This window comes from Colletotrichum paranaense (assembly GCF_030867605.1).
Source record: "Colletotrichum paranaense strain IMI 384185 chromosome Unknown Scaffold_1.1, whole genome shotgun sequence".
Lineage (NCBI taxonomy): Eukaryota > Fungi > Ascomycota > Sordariomycetes > Glomerellales > Glomerellaceae > Colletotrichum > Colletotrichum paranaense.
The window spans coordinates 1,309,591-1,329,690 of record NW_026848959.1 but is presented as its reverse complement, the minus strand read 5'-3'; the positions used below and the strand labels follow the sequence as shown (position 1 = coordinate 1,329,690).

Below are 20,100 nucleotides of genomic sequence, written 5' to 3'. Positions count from 1 at the left end.
GAGCAGACTCGACTTCATGTTCCGCTTGCAGATTCGGCCAGTAATTACGAACCAGGCTCATGCTGGCTGGCGCTTGGCGCTTTTGCCTATGCGAATCACTTTGGACTCTGGAGTTGGATCTTTCAGACGATACGCCTCACCGCCAGGTGTAGAGCACCAGCGAATGCGCCGACAGGGAGGGAAAGAAACCGAGCTTGGCGAGGCGACTTGAAAATGGTTGCCTGCAGGTCACCAACAGAAACAGGAGTATGCTGAATATCTGAGCACGTCGTCACTAAAAACTTGGGCACCCACAGAAATATCGAGGCACATGGCTGACCGGTCGATTCCCTTGAGCCATAGACAACTTTGAAGGGTGCATCTCTAGACAGAACACTACCCCTTTCATCTCAATCTGTGAAAGCGCAAAACTATCATAACTTCTCCGCATACCTCTCCATGCTTACCTAGCTAAACAGTACCTCGGTTTCCGTGAGCTCTCTAAGCTCAGCGTCAGGCACCTCAAAATGTCGCCAAACATTCCGAAAATCCGAAGGGTATCTCAATTGTTCAGCTCTGCCACAAAGCTCGATCCGACTTGTGTGGATCGAAAGTGTATCATCGCCATCTCACCAAGCGGCAGACGATTTAAACAAGGGTGTACGTCGCTCCACGACCATCTGATTCCATCATCCCCGAACTATCGCCTCGTCAAACAGCTGGGCAGAAGCAGAATGTATTTCTGAGTACGAAAAGCCATAAGTCTTCACACCTGTGGAGTCTGTGGCGCCCAATTTCGCCACTCAGAACAATAGCATACTCGTCGCCAAGGAATACAGTACGATCAAACCAACCATGTTAGCAACGCTGAACATGTCATGATGGAAGAGAAAATTGATACAGAGCAGGACTTCAGAAGATACATCTTTGAACTCCTCGACTTTGTATTCGGAATTTGAGATGGGCTTAGGGCTTTGATTACAAGGGTTACTGTATCTTTATCGCTACTGGGCTTTTCGCTTTCGTTCTCTTTTGCCTTTTTTCTTTCTTTTTTTTTGATGTAAAAAGACCATACACGTAGTCATTGACTTTCCAACTCTAAGTTGTTTCTCAGAAGAGGGACAAGACGAGCTGAGTTCATCTGGCGGACAATGTGTGAGATACCTTTTGCATGTAGATTCCTGCAACCACTCTCGCAGGCCTCTTCTGCAACATATCTACGAGATACAGGTTCTGTCTTAGTGACTATGATTGCCCAATAGCACAAGATGGCGGGAGAAGCGTATCTAATTCCGACCAAGAGCAATACATGGAGCTCATCGACCGGCTTCTCGAAATTGAACCTGCGAGTCGACCGTTTCTTCCCGATGCGAGAAATTCACGACCAAGATAACATGACGTAAGTCAAAGCACCCACTTTTGGGCACCCCCCCCTTTTAAGCACCCCAACAAAACATAGTATCTAAATATTAATACTAACTACAATTAATTAATTAACTACCTTCTACTACTATAATAATATAATTAAAATTCTTATTAAGTAATTCGACCCTTATAAGTTAATTAAAACTAACTAAATAGTTATTAAAATCCTCTTAAGCTCTCTATATATCTTAAATATTTATAAATTTAATATTTAGGTTTATTAATATACTCTTTTTTTTTAAGCTTTATATACTTAATCTTAGCTTTAAGAACTCGAACTTAATACTAAAATATAGTTAATTAATAAGCTTATTCCCTAAAAGTTTTTTTTATTTTTCTAAATAGTAATCGTTAAGTACTATTATCTAAACTAAGCTTTATAAATAGCTTTAAATAATTATAAAGCTCGCTAGCCTTTTTAAAAATTAATTAGTTAATAATAAAGGTTACTAATACTTAATTAAATAGTTTATTAATATTACTAATTATTTACCTAGCTTTTATACCCCTTTTAAATAGTATAACTTATATAAATAAAACTATTAAATTAAGAAGTAACTTAGTTATATTAAGTAATTATAATTTAATTACTTTTTACTTATTTCGTATATTTAATAATATTAAACTAGCTAAATGAGCGAGCTAGTAATAGCTTAAGAAGTACTGCTTTTTAATAATAATAAAATTATTTATTATATCCTCCTTACTAAGCTCTTTTTTATAATAAAACTTAATAAGCTTAAAAATAGTTATACTTAATAACTATAGAATATAAGAAGTATATAATAATAAAAATAATAAGTAAATATTATTTTTATAATACTCTTATATAAATTCTATTATTATATAACTCTTATACTTATTTAGTATTAATAATCGAGGCTAATTTAGCTTACTAAGCCCCTTAATAAGGGGGGTCTTAGTCTATAATAAGAACACTTTTTTTAATTAATAAAGGGCAATCTCGTTAGTTATTTAGCTATTATTTATTACTATAAACTTTTAATTATTATAAATAATAAGTTAAAGGGGGAACTACTATTATTAAACCAACTTTTTTTCATAAATAACTAATAATTTAATAGCTCTATTATTAATAAAAATATATTTAATAATCGTTATTTAAATATATAAACTAATTTTATATTATTATAGCTTTTATTATACTTAAAACTAGCTTATTAACTCTCTTACCCTCTATTATATTAATTTTATCTATATTATATTTATTAACTTATTTAATATTACTAATTTTTAATATATTAAGTAATTCAAATTATAATTTAATTATATTAATAATAGCTTTATTAATATAGTGTGAATTTATTAAATAACTTCTTTAAACCCTTATTAATAAATTCTTTTTAATAAAAACGTTAATTTTTTTTTTAAATAGTTTAATATCTTTTTAAAATCTTAGAACTTATTTAATAAATTCTCTAATTTATTTATAAATTAATATAATATTTAAATAATACTAAATTTAAATTTACTAAGCTAACTAGTCTTTTTATTATAAAAAAAGCTTTTAAAGCTTTATAAATACCCTCGCCCTTATTTAATAACCTCTTTTTTAACCCTAAAGTATTATTTTAAGAACCCCGAACTTAATCGAGGCCCTTTTAATAAAAAGACCGTTTTTAATAATATTAAGTACTTATTAAAGCTTATTTTTAGTATATAATACTATTATTTATTAATTAGTATATATACTAAAAAAGAATATATTTAGACGATTTTTATAATTATTATATTAAATTAAAAATCGTTAGTAGGGTTTTAATATAGTGGCTAGGAGGGATTTGTTAGGGTGCCCAAAAGGGGGGGGTGCCCAAAAGTGGGTGCTTTGACTTACAGGCCAAATTTTCGAGTAGAGAGCATCGTCAAGAGGCTTTCTATATCGGTTATATAGTGGACTCCATCCAAGACCTCATGGTACGGGCTGGGGAGGCTAGCATCAGATCTGAATTGGTCGACCTACAAAGAAACCACCCTAAGACTTCGCACAACCTACAGAGGTCGATTAGAGCAATATTTGCGCTGAATTTTGTTGCTCGACTAAATTCGTTTACGGACTTACGTGGCCGCGCGGACCCGCCGAATCTGTATTGGAGTCAAGTCCCCTAGTTAAAAAAATGAAAATTGGATCCTACACAACTTGAAGTTGCTAGCGATTCTCAGGCCGGTGAATTGCGACCCGGACACATTCGAGTTTCTGGGTATTGCCCTCGTATCAAATATGGTTGCTGACGTTGTGGGATTGGGGGAAAGTTATGTGCATTGGTTCTAAAGGATGACAATACACATCAAGAAACCACTTTGAGAAATCATATTTCGAACCAACAGCAGGAGAAAATTGCATGATAACAAGTCTTGAAGTAGTCTAGGAGGCTCAAAGAAGTGATCCTATTGAGTAAAATTAATGAGGCGGTGGGCTACCTATCAGCATCCTGGGAGGTTGCTCTCGTGATGCTTCACAGCCTACATTACACCAACCAACCATGGTTCGGGTTCACTCCGTTTGTGAGTCACACAGATGGCCAGACTAAACGGAAATAAGAAGCTGTGTAAGATGTATGAATCCTTCGACCCGTCACCCCGTTTTCCCCCTCCCGAGTTCCTGGTTTTATTCAATGAGGCCGCGAGGCTGAGTCTCAGGTGCAATTTGCTCGTTGTTGGTGCTGTTGGTGCCGTGTGGTCCGTGCCGCAGAGGGAAAATGCGGCGAAACGAGAATGGGAAAGAGCCAGGGGATGGAAGAAAGTACGCACGCGACCACCTGCCACAGCAACGGCGATTCACCGCAGCTTACTCCGTCTCACCTCATCAAAGTCTCACTCATCTCAATCTCATTCTCACTCTCACTTTCACGTTCACTTTCACTCTCACACTCTTGTTCACTTCATCACTCAAAAGCTCGTCTCAAAACAACTAGAGCGGCTCCTGTTTCCCTGATTCATCAACATCATTCTTCCATCCACCTACAAAAGGAGAGCCGCAACCGCACCCAGATGATTGAGGGATCGCCAAGCTAAACCACCCACACCAACCAAGCATTCAAAAGGTCCATGATGCTGCAGCGTGCATACCGCCCCAATGCCGGGGCCTACCTACGGTTCCACGCCCCCGCGCGTACCATCCGCTCTTCGGCTCCGCGTTGGACGCGTCCAAACTCGAGTAGCACCGGTCCGTCACCAAGTTCCTCCTCCAACTTACCAAAGTACGCACTCGGAGCTGCTAGCGTCGCCGCCGGCTGGTTCATCGCCGATGTGGTGCGAGATCGCGGAAATGGCAACGGCAAGCCCACCAGCATCCCTTCGAGCCTGAAGCCTGGCACTCTTCCTAGCCTGGGATCCGGACCCGTTGACTTGGATGCCCTGGCCAAGACACCGGTTGATGGCGGCAGCTTCGAGACTGCGGATGCGAAGCTCCGTGAGGATGTCTTTGTGGGATCTTTCACTGCTGAGGGCAAGCACACTCATGTCCACGCCGCGAGAGTCGCGAGCAACCACCCTGTCGAGGACGTCATGACATTCTCCCTTGGCCCGGGTGTTGGAAAATCAGAGACATTGTACAACGGCGTCTATGATGGTCATGCGTGAGTCTCAATATCATCTTCGCCTCTCAGATGCTTCTAGTACTAACCGAAACAGTGGATGGGCAACCTCGTTACTGCTCAAGAGCGCCCTCATCCCCGCCGTGTCCTCCTCCATCGCCCAACTCAGCCGTGGCACCGAAGACGCAGCAGTCGAAACAGCCATTGTCAAGGCCTTCACCAACCTCGACGACCTCATCACATCCAATGCCCAAAAGGCCATAGCCGGCCTGAAAACCGGCGCCGTCGAGCCCGCCGACTCCAAGGTCATCGCCGCCATCGCCCCCGCCATCGCAGGCTCATGTGCCCTCCTCTCCATCTTCGACCCAGCCACTTCGACCCTTCGCGTCGCCTGTACCGGTGACTCCCGCGCCGTCCTGGGCTCCATCGCTCCCGGCGCGACCTCGTACTCGGCGCGCGCCCTCTCCAAGGACCAGACGGGCCACAACAAGGATGAGTTTGACCGCATCGCCAAGGAGCACCCGGGCGAGGAGGCGGATATGATCGACACCAAGAGCGGCCGCCTCTTCGGCATCGCCATCACCCGTGCATTTGGCGACCACCGCTGGAAGTGGACTGCGGACGCCATCAAGGAAGCCCAGAACGACTTTTTTGGCACCGGTGTGCGGCCCAAGTACCTCACGCCGCCGTACATGACCGCCGCCCCCGTCGTGACCACTGTGACCGAGATCAAGGGCCCCGACTTTGTCATCCTCGCTTCAGACGGCCTGTGGGACCACATTTCGTCCGAACACGCGGTGGAATGCGTGTCGCGCTGGATCACGGCCAAGAAGGCCGGCGAGAAGACGCCTCGAGACAAGCTCGCCGCGACTCCGGGCGTCAAGAGCGAGTTCGACATGTCTGCGGGCTGGGCGAACTGGTACGCCAAGCCTGAGCACTTTGTCGTCGAGGATCTCGACAACGCGGCTGTACATCTGATCAAGAACGCGCTGGGCGGTACGCGCAGGTCCCTCTTCACCGGCGTCACGCTCGCATACCCGCCGTTGGCTAGGAACGTCAGGGATGATGTTACAGTTCAGGTCATCTTCTTCCAGGACCCGGCCAAGGAGGCTTGATGATTTTGGGTTGCCTGCAAACATGCAGAGCGATTGAACATTTCCTCATCTTCCCGACTTCAGGGCACAGCGTTAGGTTTCTTGAGATTCAGGGGCGTTTCTTTAACACTCAAATGCCATGCCATGGCCCATGACTCCGACGAGTCCATGATGTAGAGCGCATCATCGTCACCCAACAGCAACATCACATTTCATGATAGCAAAAACACGTAGAAAACTGATAAACCCCCGAAAAACAACACAATAACACTATCCATGGCAAAAAAAAGATCCCAGATCCCCAGTGTCAGCCCGCCAAATCCCTGTGTCCAAGTACGCAACATTCGGCGCCTGTCGGCAGAATGACAATGGCAGCCTCAACTCACTCACATATCTACTTATGTCACAGCAGTAACAATTACTTCAACCGGTAGATTGACGGGAAAGGAAACTATAGAATGACTACCTCAAAAACTGTGCCCCGTATATCTGCCCTGAAGACTGCATTTCTCTTTCTCATCGGCCGGGGCAAGAAACATGGAAACGCCTAGACGCCGCATCTTTATCCGTCACTCAACAATTTAAACCCCTCAAATGAGGAGGAAATCATCGTCAAAAAACTCCAAAGGCAACGCCCTAGCAATGCCAGCCTGTGGGGGCTTCTGGCAGTCGCAATTCTTGCAGTTCTTGCCATTCTTGCAGCAGATCATAGGCTCCGTGATGACGAACTCTTCCGTGAGGTCTAGCGCATCCTCATGGCTGACAAAGTCAAAGGCCTGGACATCGTCTTCCTTCTTGAGCCTATACACTATGCCTTGAATTGGGTTCGCGCCGGGACTGGACCGATTGTGCTGTGATTATCTGGTGTTAGCGAGGGATTAATGACGTGGCGAACCGATGCGATTTGTACTTACAGGGTCAATCACAGGAGATAGGGGAGAACTCAGCGAGAATGGAGGAATCTCACGATCGTCCTCAACCTGTGGTGCCTTTGACACCTCATCTGACTTGGCCACAGTCTCGGGCTCGTGACGAATCTCCGCTGAAACGGCGTCCCGGTCGATTTGCTCCTCCGCTCTGGCCGCGGTAGCAGAGATACGACCCAACTCCTCCGAGATGGAATGGATGCCCTTCGTCGCCGAGAGCTGCCAGTTCTTGATCATCTCAATCATATCGGCATACCCTTGCTCAGGGTTGTAAACAGGCTTAGACGAGACGTCAGAAGCCTCAATCTGCTGCTTCTTGGCTTCGTACTCTGCCTGCCGCTTCAGCTGCACCCGCTTCTGCTCCTCTCGCTTCTGTCTCTCCTTGTACTCGTACTCTTGTCGCTGCTTCTGCATGAGCTCGGCCTCACGCTGTCTGACGCCACTCTGCAGCGCTTCGAGCTCCTGCTTGCTCTTGAGCAGAGCTTCGTGGCGCTGCTGCTGCTTGAGCTCGAGCTCTTGTGATGCTTTCTTCCTGCGCTCGAGGTCTTGTTCCTGCTGCTGCTGCTGCTGCTGCTTTTGTTGAAGCTGATACTCCTCTCGTTGCTTCATCTGGCGCTGGTACTCTTCTCTCTGCCTCTGCTTGGCTTGCTCTTCCTGACGGTGCAGCTCTGCCTGCTTCTGCTGCAGCTTCTGCCTCTCCTCCTCTTGCCACTTCTCCATCCCGTGGTTGCATTCTTGCGCGTTCTTCAACAGCAACTCGATGTAATCTTGCTGCTGTTGCTTTAGCTTGAGCTTGTGCTCTTCTTGCTCTTGCTGCTTCTTCTGCTTGACCTGGAACTCCTGACGCTGCTTCATCTCGAGCTGATGCTTCTCCAGCTGTCTCTGCTTGGCAAAGTCCTCTTGCCGTTGCAGTTCTTCCTGCCTCTGCTTCTGCTCAAGCTCATACTGTTGCTGCTGCTTCATCTGGACCTCTCGCTCCAGGTGCCTGGTGATGCGCTCTTCCATTCGACTCCGTCTGCGCGCTCGCGCTTCGTCGTGCTCCAGCTTAAGCTGGTACTCTCGCTGTTGCTGCTGCTGCTGCTGTTGCTGCTGTTGCTGCTGCTCAAACTCTTGTCGCTGCAGCTCTTTCCGTCTCAGCGCCTCCTTCTTCAACTCCTCTTCTTCTTGCGCCTTCTTCGCGAGGAGCTTCTGCTGCTGTAATCGCTGACGAGCAGTCTCCGCTGCCTGTCGGAAATGCTCTTGACTGTTCAACGCGAACGCAGCTCCCTCGCGCTGCATATCTACGACTGGCTGTTTCGAATTAGATTCCTTCTGGCGATAGTAATCTGTCATCTGGAACAATACCTCCCCCATTACCTTACGCTTCTCGGCTTCGGTCTGCTCGGCAACCGGGTTGCGCGGGAGAGTCCGGCCGCCGGCCGCGAGGAAAGGTTCCGGACTTTGATTCTCCTGCTGAGGAGGAGGAGGAGGAGGCGGGCCATGGCTCACCCGAGTCCCAGGGGTGCCCCTCTGGGCCTGTCCTGGCGCAACGGGAAGGTCCTGTATCATGGTCTCAAGGACAGACCGATGGAAAGGACCAACAGTAATTGGGGAGCCCGTCTCCACCCCGTCAACTTTGATCCTACAGTACGATTCGTGGGCCCTCACTGCTTCCTTAGGAGGCTTCTTCTTCAGTCCTGTATCCGCATCCATCCAAACTACGACCGGCTCACGCCGCTTAGAAGTAGAGCCGCGGTGCGTCTGCTCCTCGACCTTGTCTTCCCGCTCAGCCGAAGCTCGCTCCATATCCTGCAACAGCTCGAAAGTCTTGTCTGCACACTTGGCCTTCTTCTTGCCGTGGGGATGATCATGCCTGAAGACAGAATGAAGACCCGCCTCGGGACCGTAGGGACACTGCGAGAGATCTTTGCAGATGATATCGTCCGCGCGCACAGAGTACGATGCATCTGAGCTGCGCGTGTGGCGGGCTGCCGATCGATGCAAATTACTACTTCTCTTGCCGGAGGGAAAGGGCGCATCGGGGGCGATATTTGCTCGAACCAATGCCGGTGGCGCGGGTGATTGATTAGAGCGCGTCGACGATGCCATGTTAATGCTTCTCTTACTTGATGTACCAGTTAGTAACGTATGATCATCAGACGAGGCAGTGACTGACCTCAGGGGCCTGATCTCCGGGTCCTGGCCCTCTCGTTTGAACGGGAGTGAATATGACATTGCGAGTGAGCTGAAAGCCTTGGTGAAGAAGGATATGCTTGAGGGATTCGATTCTGGGTTCTGGTCAAAGTTTTCAGGAGGAGAAAACTTCGGTGTGCGGCAGAAATATAAAGGGCAATGAAAAAATTGGCAAAAAGGCTTACGACTGATGTCCAGGGTCCATTCATTAAAGTTGCTCTCTGTATCATGTATGGCCTCTTCAAGCATCCTTTCACAATGCTTACCACGTTGGGGTCAACGGGGCGTTGGTCACGAGAAAGGCATCAGGACACAAAGGTCGGGACTCGCCACGTTTAGGAAAGAAAAACGGCCGTACATGTCCTCGCATCCTTTCAGGCGCGACGCGGTAAGTGTACGAAAAGCTCCAACATAAGTACAAAGGGTATCCGCAGAATCGCTTCGAAGCCAATTCCAAATCGCATTTCTTTCGTTCCATATCATAGCTCCGTTGAGTTCTTTCGTTCCAAGCTCCAAGTCTTTCTGATCCCAAGTCATGCTTTGGGAAGAAGCAAAACTGTAGTCAGAAAGTTGACTATCTAGGTGATCGGACCGTGGATTGTCCTTGTGAAAAGACACCGTTGATGCAACGGGAGGTCGTCATTCCTCGCCCTCTGACCCATTCCAGTCATTCTCGCCGTCAGAGTCGAGACCTGGATACTCGGACCCTTCATCCCTCAATTTTGAGGTGGCCTGGGTGATGAACTTGCCGTCCGGCTTGAGGGCCGCATACATGCTAGGGACCACAGGGACAAGGACTCTGTCAGGCCCTGCTGTAGCCATTGCCTTGATGAACTGCAGTTGAATGCCCGCCATCCGCCAAGCAAACTTTGTTTTGCGGTTGTAAAACATCTTGAATGTTGTACTGCCACGCAGTAAAGCCCAGGTGGTGTGGTCCTCGCTCGCGTACGTCTGCCTCAGTAAAGCGTCGGTCAGTGGCTCAAGCGCACCATCTGGACGGGGTCGAATCGAGCGCCATTCTTCATATACTTCGAGTATGGCGCGGTTTGTGTTATCCTTGTCTTTGCTCGAGCCAACCTTTTTGCTCCAACTCTTCTCAGCACCTTCCAAGTCGGTCTTGAGATTTCGCAAAATCTTCTTCAACGCCAAGTTCTCCGTTGCAAGTTTCCCAAATTCTTCGTGAAGCTTGGCAAGGTCAGGATCCCACAGTTCCGCTATAAGCTCGTCTTCGCTAGCTTTGGTCGAGCGAAGAGATCGCAGCTCATACCCAAATTCGTTCGACCTCGTGGACATTGACTTGTGGAACTTTGCCAGCTCCTTTTCAATGGCTGGCTTCGCCACCACGAACCTTAAAATATCAATTATGTGGACTGGTGTCCCAGAATGCGACCAACTCTCAGACTTGTAAGCGGGTTCTGGCAACCCGTTAAATCGGTGACTGTCGAGCCGCTCTCCGCAGAACCTATGCCAATCTTCCGTCGTAAAGTCAAAGCCCTGTTTGGCCTGGTCAACAAGGTTGCCAAGGAGGGCGCTCAACCAGAGGGCGTAACTGTTGTCCACGCTGTTGAGGTGGTAGCAAAGTCTCTCCTTGTAGGCGGTTGCAATACCCAAGAAGCTAGGCTTCATGCTGAAGGCAATGCTGCGGTTGATCATTTCCGATATAGCTTTTTCGCCCTGCTCTTCAACAAGATCCCCAAAAGTTGTTTTGTCTTTCCTCAAGTAGCTTGACAAGTCGGGGCTTGGCGATACCTCTGCATTTTCAAAGTTTGACACAATTGCTTGCTCCCAGCAGACCCATGCCTTGTCGCCGTCATAGTCACCACCTGACAGTTTGTCCGCTAGAGGGACGTTCCCTTTAGCTGAGAAAACAACGACATCTTTGAGAGCATGTAGCTCCGGTCTGAATACAGCCTTCACCCTCTGAACATCGCTCACAAAGTGCACTGGAGAACGAGCCACGAGAACGTCGCAACCATGGAGCATGGAGTCCGAAAAGGTCTCGGTCTGGAATTTCGACGAAAAGCACACGTGCACTTCGTCCTCTTCGAGTATGTTCCACATGTCCATCACCATGAGGAAGTACGCTGAGTTGGGCACCTTGATGCTCATCTTCTTCAATAGATTTTCGCACTTGTTTTGCCTTAGCGTCCAGGCAATCTCTTGAAGGTATTTCTGCTTCATTGGCTCGAATCCACCATCCAGAAGGAAGCTCATGCGTTCTTCTGGTGACTCCGGAAGACCAGCCAAGAAAGGCACCCGTCCAAAGGTAAGGCGCTGCTTTCTCGTGGAAGAATTTTCAACGAGCCATTTGCGGAACTCCAAGGGATATTTCATCGCGTGCTTTTGCTCCTCTAGCGCACGACAAAGTTCGTCTTCGAGGATTTTGCTAATGGTTATTTTCATCGCTTCTCTGTCTTTGGCTCGATCTTCGAGGACCGGAAGGAACTGGATGTTGAGGCTAGCAGATCGTGGCTCCATTGAATGAGCACTAATTTCGAGCGTGCGATGCTCTGGATCAACATAGTCACAATTCCACTTCCGTTGAGATGGCCACGTCTCTATCCACAGGCTATCGTCGTCACCAAGGACGTCGATCATCCACATACCCTTGGCAGAACCAAAGCGACCCTGAACAGCAGACGGAACATCACTTAGTCCGAGAACATCTCTGACTTTCCGGGCAAGTGCGCGAGACATGAGGCCGATTCCGTCGTTCATGACCATGTCGGTGGGCGAGCGCATGTCCTTTGTCTGGTGAAATATTTGATTGGGCTCGAGAACGACCACTGGCGTCGTTTTGCTCAATCCTGTGAAGCGGATCAGTAGACGTTCCAGACTGCAGACTTGTATGTCCCTCTCTCACCAAGCTGGATACGGGAAAACAACTTGAGAAATGGCTGTTCCTTGTTGTGCTCAAATTGAAGAAGCCAGGCAAGCATCTCTCCAGTGCTGAGCTTGACCCTAAACTCCCGAGGGTTGTCATGAGAAGATTTCCCAAGAGGGAGAGCTACATGGAAGTTGTTGCCGTTCTCGGCGAAGAGACTGATTCTGTCTTGATAGACGGGCTTTGGCTCAGGGCCCATGTTCAGGGTTTTCTGTGGCGTCTTGTATCCGGCATCTCTGGAGAAGAATGCCCGCCACTGCCTGCCTGCGAGGTAATGCCGCTTTGAGGAGAACCAATGGACGACCTCTTGTGACACTTCGGGCTCTTTGATGGGTTCATGCCACCCTTTGGGGTTTGGGATCAAGATTTCGAGAAACCGATCGGAACCGAAATGGCGGTGCAGGCGACAGCCCTGATCTAAGGCGATGGGCTGCATTGACAGTGAGAACATGGGGCCCTTTTTCTTCGCCCGAGGAACTTGATCAAAACGAGCCGAAAAGACTACGTGCTGTCCTCGGACTGTGTTAAAGCCAGACATGGCAGCAGCCCAGGCGTCGGTACTGGGACGCTCAGGAAACGATTTGCCAGCGAAATCGGGGTGGGCTAAGAGAGCCTTCCACAGTTGGCTATAGTTGATCCACGATTCGTCATAGTCCATCATCACTTCTCCAAGGTCGACTCCACAGTGCACTGCGATGCGCGTCATTTCCCATGCGACAGCAAACGGCGCGCGGTTGAGCCACCGAGGAAATCTGGCTGGCAAAAAGGTCAGCACTTCATCTATTCACAACCGTATCAATAGTCATGCGGCGGCCTCAACGTCCATTAGTGGAAAAACTTACGCCACGAAGCGTCAAGACGGGATCGGAGATCAACCGGCTCAGATCGTTTGAGGGGAGTGGAGACGGGCTCGCACAAGGATGGATCTTGAAGACCAGCGATCTCTGAGTAGATGGTTGCCTTCTTAGAAGGGCTGCCGAGCGGTTCGAGACCGAGATCTGCTGGTGTTCTAGACCTCTTCTTTGCGGATTCTACCTCGTGTTCTGTGAAGGAGATATTCAGTGCATCGAGATGACCAGAAGATGCCGGGAAAAGGTCCTGGGAAGATGGGGAAGTCGGTGCTTGATCCAGAAACTCGCGACGCATCTCTTCTTCCTCGAGTGGAACTGGGACTGTCTCTTGGGTGCCCGGCATTCGCTCGTCTACCTTGGGAAAGAGTGACGTCCGACTAGTGCTCGCAGATGTCATGTGGGAAACGGTCCCGTACACGCTCTGGCGCACGGAAGTCGAAGTATAGAGGGAAGCATCGAATGATTTGTTCAGCGTCAAGACCTCTCTGGTGAACTGAGCCGGCATAGCTTCGGGTATTGCTGATCGAGAACGACTTGGAACTTTGTCCAGAGCATTGGAAATCACACCTTCTCTCTCCTCTCCCCATAGGGGACTTCCCCTGGCTCTCTTGGGTGATTCGGCTTTGCTGTCTATGTCGGATCTCCTCTTTGACTTGCTTGATTCAGTCGAGGCGAAGACTGCTGGTCCGGTGTGATTCCGAGTCAATTTGCGTGCCTTGACCTGAGCATGGGCCTTATCCAATATGTCGTCGAGAAGTACCTGCAACTGTAATAATTGGCCGGGTGATTCAGCCTTGGGAGCCCCTCCAGGTTCGGCATCATCAAACCGGATCCACTTCTCACTAGCAGCTCTAGCTTCCATGTGAAAGGAATCGAGAATCCTGTCCAGCAAGTTGCTTTGGAAGCAATGGAATCGGATGCCACGGACAATCTTTTCGCTGCGGGCAAAAGCGGTGTCTTGTTCGGCGCGCTGCCGGGTCGACGACGGTGTAAGTGTCACATCGGGTATCTCGATGGCGAGGTTGTATTCTCGATTGAGCTTGTCAATGACATCTCTGACTCGGTCGGTTTGGGTAGGTTTCTTCGGGGTTCTCGGAGCTGACTGGGCGGTCTTCGTGTGCGGTGCCATGGTCGGATCGAGGAGCTTTGAGCGGAGGGGGAGGTCAGGATCCAAGTCCATGTCTAAGCTTCAAGAGCATACCTGCTAATGTGGATAGTGAGTAGACGGCATAGATTCGGCCTCATAGCCTATCGCTTCGTATTGCCAGTTATCAAAGAAGCATTGAGTGGACGCAATGTTGTGCCATGTTGGTATTTGCACGTCGGGGAAGAGGTTGAAGTACTGAGAAGGCATTCTGCGCGTTGGTCGCAACCGCTCGGCGGGGTAAACGGTCGGTGAGGAAGGAAGGTCGCGAGCGAGAGAACGGGCGCAGCAGCCACACAACAAGGGTCGAAAGAGGGGAGAAAGAAGCAAACACTTCGTACTGGAATGCAGCCTCCCGGCGTCGTCCTTGGGAGGAGAAGGAAGAGTGGCTGAGGATGAGGATCGCTGGGATGTCGCAGCTCGCAGCTCGCAGGTCTCAGTGAGGAAGGGAGAGGTCCGAAGGTACGAAGGTACTTGCATCACACTACAAGACGGGAAGGAGCGCAGAGTGGACCCCGCACGAGCTCAATGATTGGACGAGAAGCAGGGACAGATAGGGACCGGCGCTTAGCCCGGAATAGTCAAAAAACGGCCACAATATTGGCCAATCACCGCTGTCAGAGTGGAGCTAAGAAGCGTGAGTCAGCACAGACCACCAACGGGATCTAATGGGACTGGCGCAGGGACGTACCTACAGCTCCCTTCCCTGCCGCTGCTCGCAAACCAACACCAACCAACACCAAACAACACCAAAGAGCATCTCGACTAGGGTTACAAAGGACTGCTCCATCTACTCGAAACCATTGTCTCCCGTTCAGTGCAGCTTCCTCCGATTGTAGTATCAGCACGGGGCTTGGGAAACTGCAATTATCCATCATGAGTATTCAGGCGAGATTCGAGCGTCTCTTCAGCGAGTGCTGACGAGGTGTGATACACGGCAGATGATCAGATCTTTGTCAAATAGATGACCTACTCGTTGCTACAGCATTTCGAAAGCACCCACATAGTATGGCCGAGGGCAGATATACCACCATCATTGCTGCCACTTCTAGGGGATTTCTTGGGAGATTCTCTCACGAAAGCCACCAAGATTTCTCAACTTCGGAGCACCATGTTCAGCATCTAAAGGCGGCTTTCTATCTGTACTTCTGACGGATTCGATGTCGCTCCTGAAACTTCAAGGCTTTTTTCCTGCGCCAAAACCTGCCTGAATACCGATTCGACATCATGTTCATGGATCCAAACAGGCTCGACTCGATTCTTCATCCTCGCCCGCAAGCCATCATCGTTCTCCACCACAGCCAGCCTTTCGACCTTCTTCTTATTCGTCGAATGGACTGTATCAAGCACTCTATCCGTGTGCGATTTTCGGGTCTTCTCATACAACTTCAGCGCTTTCGCAATGTCTGCTGCTGACGGAAGCTCCGTAGCTGAAGGTGGATACACGTGCTGGATCGATGCCGCAAAAGCCCAGGCGTCGTCAATCGCGAGACTCCCACCCGCAGCGAAAGCTCCACCGTGGGCATGCGCCGCATCGCCAGCGAATGTCACTCTATCTTGGCCCAGAACCCAGCTCTCTAGCCCGTGGGCAGAAGCGTTGGGATACACCTTCAATGAATCCGCAGGCGTCGCCTCGATGATTTCGCGCACCAGACGGTGCCACTCGCTGTAGTGCTTCTTGAGCAAGTTGATGTCGCTGCCAGTATTCCACACCGTATCTTTATACAGGGCATCCGGGGCGTCAGGGTCGCTTTGGTGAGACGCGACGATGCAGAACAGATCTTTGCCAAGCTTCGACATGAACCACGTCCGATCGATCCCCCACCAGTGCTCCGCCTCGTCTGGAATATCGGGGATGTGAGACAGATGGGAGACGGGATACACCGCACGGAATGCTGTCCAACCGGTCCACTTTGACCGAGATGACGGGACGTAGAAGCTCCGCACTCCAGAGTGGATGCCGTCCGCGCCGAGGAGGATGTCTGCCGTGACGGCGGTGCCATCAACAAATGTGATCCTCAGCCTGCCTGTTGACTCTGCATTCTCGATGTTCTTGAAGGCCTTTTTGAGGTGAATGTGGGCAGGATCGATGTGCTTGAGCAAAGCCTGCTGCAGATGCGGACGGTGGAATCTTGCCGTCTTATGGCGGGCCTCCACGCTTCCGTGGTGCTCATCTACCGAGACGATCTCGCCGGTCTTGTAATGGCTAATTCTATGGTCAGGTTCGTTCCTCACACCATGTATCATTGACGCACTCACCGGTAGATCATTGGATAACCCGACTTGTTGCGGAAAGCAATCGAATCGTCGAGAGCATTGTGAATACCCAGCTTCTCCAACGTACGCAGGCCATTCGGGCCCAGAGCAATAGAAGCGCCGACTTCTCGAAGCTCTGTCGCCTTATCATATATCTGAACGTTGATACCTGGGTGTTCTTTCAACGCGATCGCAGCTGTCAAACCGGCGATACCTGCGCCGATGATGGCAACTTGAAGCTGCTGTGGCTGGCTTGTGCTCCCCATTTCGTCGTTTCGAGTTCTCAGATAGAGTTCAAAGTTACAAAACGCTTCACCTACACATCAGAGCTGCAGAAACCGGGTCATGCAAGCACTTTTATCAAAACACCCAAGTTCCCCGATAGTTGGCCGCCCACGGCTCCGGGTTGGAGATAACGACAGCCTCGGTGGGGTCGGGGCCGAGCCCGGCGTGACGCCATATCGCGCCGCGATGGTGATACCGCATCTGACACCCCGCAGCAACACCCCGATTCCGCAGTCGGTCGTGTTTGACTGGCACACTGGATTGTCGATTAAGAGCTTGCAGAATAAGGATTTTCCCCGTAGCCAATCCGGTGATTTAGCCTGGTCTCGCATCATCCCAGCCCACAACGAAGACACGCGAGTGGCATGTTTCGTTCCGATTTGGCAGCTAAGCGTCGGGCTTTGTCCGACGTTGTATGCAGAGACGAGGCGGCGACCACTCCCCGGGCCGGAAGTTGGGGAAGATCAGAATTCAACGACGGCCTTCGTTGTCACTTGTCTGAGCCATTCTCCTACGGACGCTTCCAGTAAGGTGGTCAGGTTCGGCCTAGTAGTATCTACGATGTCCCCAAAGTCTCAGTATTTAAACAGCACAGTCGGGTTAATACACATTATCAACTTCATTCAGTCGCAGTGCTATGAAAGTCTTACTGTAGTCATTCTGCTCAGGTACAGTGGCATGTTCGCACCATGGACAGGTGTCTAGGCCAATTCCCGTCGCTCAATCAATACCTCCAGGCCATCTTGTACAACAAAGAACGTAGCACTTGCTCTCAACGGCCGGCCAGGATGCGCCAACTCGAACTTGAAGTCTCTGAAGAGACGCGGCACGACCTTGTTGATTTCTAACAGAGCTAGGTTCCGACCGATACAAACATGGCTTCCACCACCGAACTGGTCATCATCGTTAGCTTCAATAGCGCCAGGATAGCTTGGTCTACTCACTTGGAACATGTATCGCTCCATCTTCTTTGCTTCCTCAACATCTACCAGCCACCGCTCAGGGCGATAATCATCCGCATCTTCGCCGAAAGTGCGCTTATCGCGGTGCAAGACCCAGCCGTTGACGGCCACCTGCGTCCCACCGGGAAAGAATCTGCCGTCGAGTTCGGCTCCTTCTGGTGGAACCACGCGGCTGATGTTGAGACCTACTGCTGGCCGCACGCGCATAGCCTCTTTCAGGCATGCTTGAAAGTACGGCAGCTCCTGGGCTTCTTTCCATGAGATGTTGCCAGTTGGAGGCATCGACCCGGATTTGACGGCATCTTCGATTTCAGCAACCATTCTTGTGTGAATTTGTGGCGCCGAAAGGATGTGCCAGAAGAGTGATTGCATGGTCGAAGCTGTCGAGTCTGATCCAGCGAAGCTATTATAAATAAGTTCGTTAGTCCAAGGCATCGGCTACTCTCATGCGTTGATCCAACTTACATCGCGCCGTGGGCAACAGCAAAGACGTCACCTTCGGTAAATTTCTCAGTGTCCTTCAAGTGTCCCTTGATCAAACTCGCTAGGAGATCTTGCCTCCCGTCATCATTCCTCAGCTTGCCCTCGCTCTCCTTATCAAAAGGCCGTCTTCTCTCCATCTCACTCAAGGCAATTCGAGTGATGGGCGCATTCTTCGTATTCAACGTTGGGAATAGCTTCCACAAAGGGTTCCGCCGCAAAAGCAAGTCAACCCACGGAACCTGACCAACAATCCCATTGTACGCCTGTGAGCGGTCAATAGTGGCGATGGCATCCTCCACGTCTTTGCCCTCCGCCAGGAAACCGAAGCTTCGGGAGAAAGCCACCTCTCCAAGCACGTCAAATGCAAAGTAGTGCAACCACGCCCCGAGATCGACAAACTTGTCTGCCTTGTACTCCATAGGCCGCGACGCGAACCCGGCGAGTTTAGTAACCAGCAGGTCGACGGTATCATCAATGAAGGGGCTTAGCTGCTGCATCGCCGCCATGCTATACGGAACGTTGGCGACCTTCTTCTTCCTCGCGTGGGCGTCCTCGTTGACCTCCGTGAAGATGTCAGGATTCTCCGGTGGTGGAAAGACGCCGTAGAACGCCGTCTTGTAGAACCGCTTGCCGGCGCTCAGAACGTGTCGCGCTGCCTCGGGCGAGGCGATGGAGACCTCGTTCGGCGCAATACGCACGACCGGACCATATTTCCTGTGGAGAGCTATGTGGTCGAGGTGTGTACGTCGCGATGCGGTAGATACGACTTTCCACAAACGGGTCGTTGAGGCGATGAACGGCCCGGGATATCGACGGAGCGGAGATAGGTAGCGGGTGCGGAAGACGTTGACTAACACAGCGAGAGGGAGCAGGATCGGCCAGTACTTTCGGAAGAAGAGCCCGGCAACTTCGGTGTAAGTGTGACTGGTGTCATTCGGGTCTAACGCGTCTATTGGGGAGTCCATAGTTGGCTGGGGCTTTGACTGACAAAGCTAGAATAGGCACCGTCGAGATACCTAGGCGTTATCAACCTTTACAAATTTACCGCGAATTCGAGCAGCAAGGTCACGACTCGGGCCTCTGATGAACGACTCACGCCAAGGTTGGACGTCACGGATGGCACGACATAAATATCTTGTCTTCGTACTCCATGTACGTTGTTTGCGCCAGGCAAACCGCAAACCCGATCAACCATCTCGTACATAAATCCGTCTTACAAGCCCGTTCCGAAACCCAAAGACCTGACATCACCAAACCTTGGAAGGACTGCTGGAAAATCACCACTCTCTCGCAACTCGAAATCATGTCGGCGACACAACTGGCGTCCGAGGAAAGCTTAAACGGCCAATGAAAGAACTGCCGACGCGAATTGGTCATTGCGAGCACGGGGAGCCTGGAGGTGGTGATGCGGGGAGGGCGGGCGATGCGGAGGTGGCTTTCGTCACCGGGTCATCCTGGGGAAGTTTAGCCAGAGATAGACTACGGAATTACGGAATTAGACGTCCACGCTGCCGGATGTGCAACTTTTGCGAGAACGATTCCAAGGAGAGAGGGCGTGATGCTGTCAGCCTTTGGTACTATAGGAATCTATTGCAGACCGGAGAGATGTTATTTCTGGAATCAGTCGGCAGTACCGGTAGACTTTAATATCACGTTGGCCTCGAGGGTGACAGCGTGGCTAGAATGGTAGTCATTCTGGAACAGATGTTGCCAGCAATGTTTCCACCAACGAACGCAATGGGGCAAGATAGTATGCCTGGAAGCTGCCAGGAGTGACCATTCGAACTTCAGATGGAACCTCCAGAGTTCCGCTGAACTAATTGGTGCCTATCGAGAGATCAGAGAACCGCCCGAAAGACACCAACATCAAAAGTATCAAAGACGGGCCGAACCCAAGACACCGGGTTGTGGGTTTACTTCTGCAAGGGGAAAAAAAGAGACGATTTTTTCCTTTATTACCGTGACCGTTGGAACGCAGTCGAGTTCTCCAGATCGGCGGACACGCGGTGACGGAGCCTCAAGTTCGATCTAATCTCAACTACCGAGTCCGCCCTGCGCCCGCATTGCGGAGCATATGGGTCCCAC

General features: G+C 49.9%; 5 protein-coding genes across 5 annotated transcripts; 1 reads left to right on the top strand and 4 right to left on the bottom strand.

Moving 5' to 3' along the window:
* Positions 1-4,473: 4,473 nt before the first annotated feature.
* Positions 4,474-6,073, top strand: CPAR01_00461 (protein phosphatase 2C; the record flags this gene model as incomplete). Its single annotated transcript, XM_060484753.1, has 2 exons — positions 4,474-5,000; positions 5,056-6,073. 2 exons carry the CDS (start codon positions 4,474-4,476, stop codon positions 6,071-6,073), a joined length of 1,545 nt encoding a protein of 514 aa, XP_060355610.1.
* Positions 6,074-6,642: 569 nt separating this feature from the next.
* Positions 6,643-9,192, bottom strand: CPAR01_00460 (uncharacterized protein; the record flags this gene model as incomplete). Its single annotated transcript, XM_060484752.1, has 4 exons — positions 6,643-6,903; positions 6,967-8,268; positions 8,335-9,082; positions 9,134-9,192. 4 exons carry the CDS (start codon positions 9,190-9,192, stop codon positions 6,643-6,645), a joined length of 2,370 nt encoding a protein of 789 aa, XP_060355609.1.
* A 597-nt stretch (positions 9,193-9,789) lies between these two features.
* On the bottom strand, positions 9,790-14,065 carry CPAR01_00459 (RNA-directed RNA polymerase; the record flags this gene model as incomplete). Its single annotated transcript, XM_060484751.1, has 3 exons — positions 9,790-11,957; positions 12,014-12,790; positions 12,877-14,065. 3 exons carry the CDS (start codon positions 14,063-14,065, stop codon positions 9,790-9,792), a joined length of 4,134 nt encoding a protein of 1,377 aa, XP_060355608.1.
* Positions 14,066-15,151: 1,086 nt separating this feature from the next.
* Positions 15,152-16,551, bottom strand: CPAR01_00458 (uncharacterized protein; the record flags this gene model as incomplete). Its single annotated transcript, XM_060484750.1, has 2 exons — positions 15,152-16,235; positions 16,289-16,551. 2 exons carry the CDS (start codon positions 16,549-16,551, stop codon positions 15,152-15,154), a joined length of 1,347 nt encoding a protein of 448 aa, XP_060355607.1.
* Positions 16,552-17,271: 720 nt separating this feature from the next.
* CPAR01_00457 (benzoate 4-monooxygenase cytochrome P450) lies at positions 17,272-18,980 on the bottom strand (the record flags this gene model as incomplete). The annotated part of the gene is made up of 3 exons (XM_060484749.1): positions 17,272-17,463; positions 17,515-17,935; positions 17,998-18,980. 3 exons carry the CDS (start codon positions 18,978-18,980, stop codon positions 17,272-17,274), a joined length of 1,596 nt encoding a protein of 531 aa, XP_060355606.1.
* Between the last annotated feature and the right edge of the window lie 1,120 nt (positions 18,981-20,100).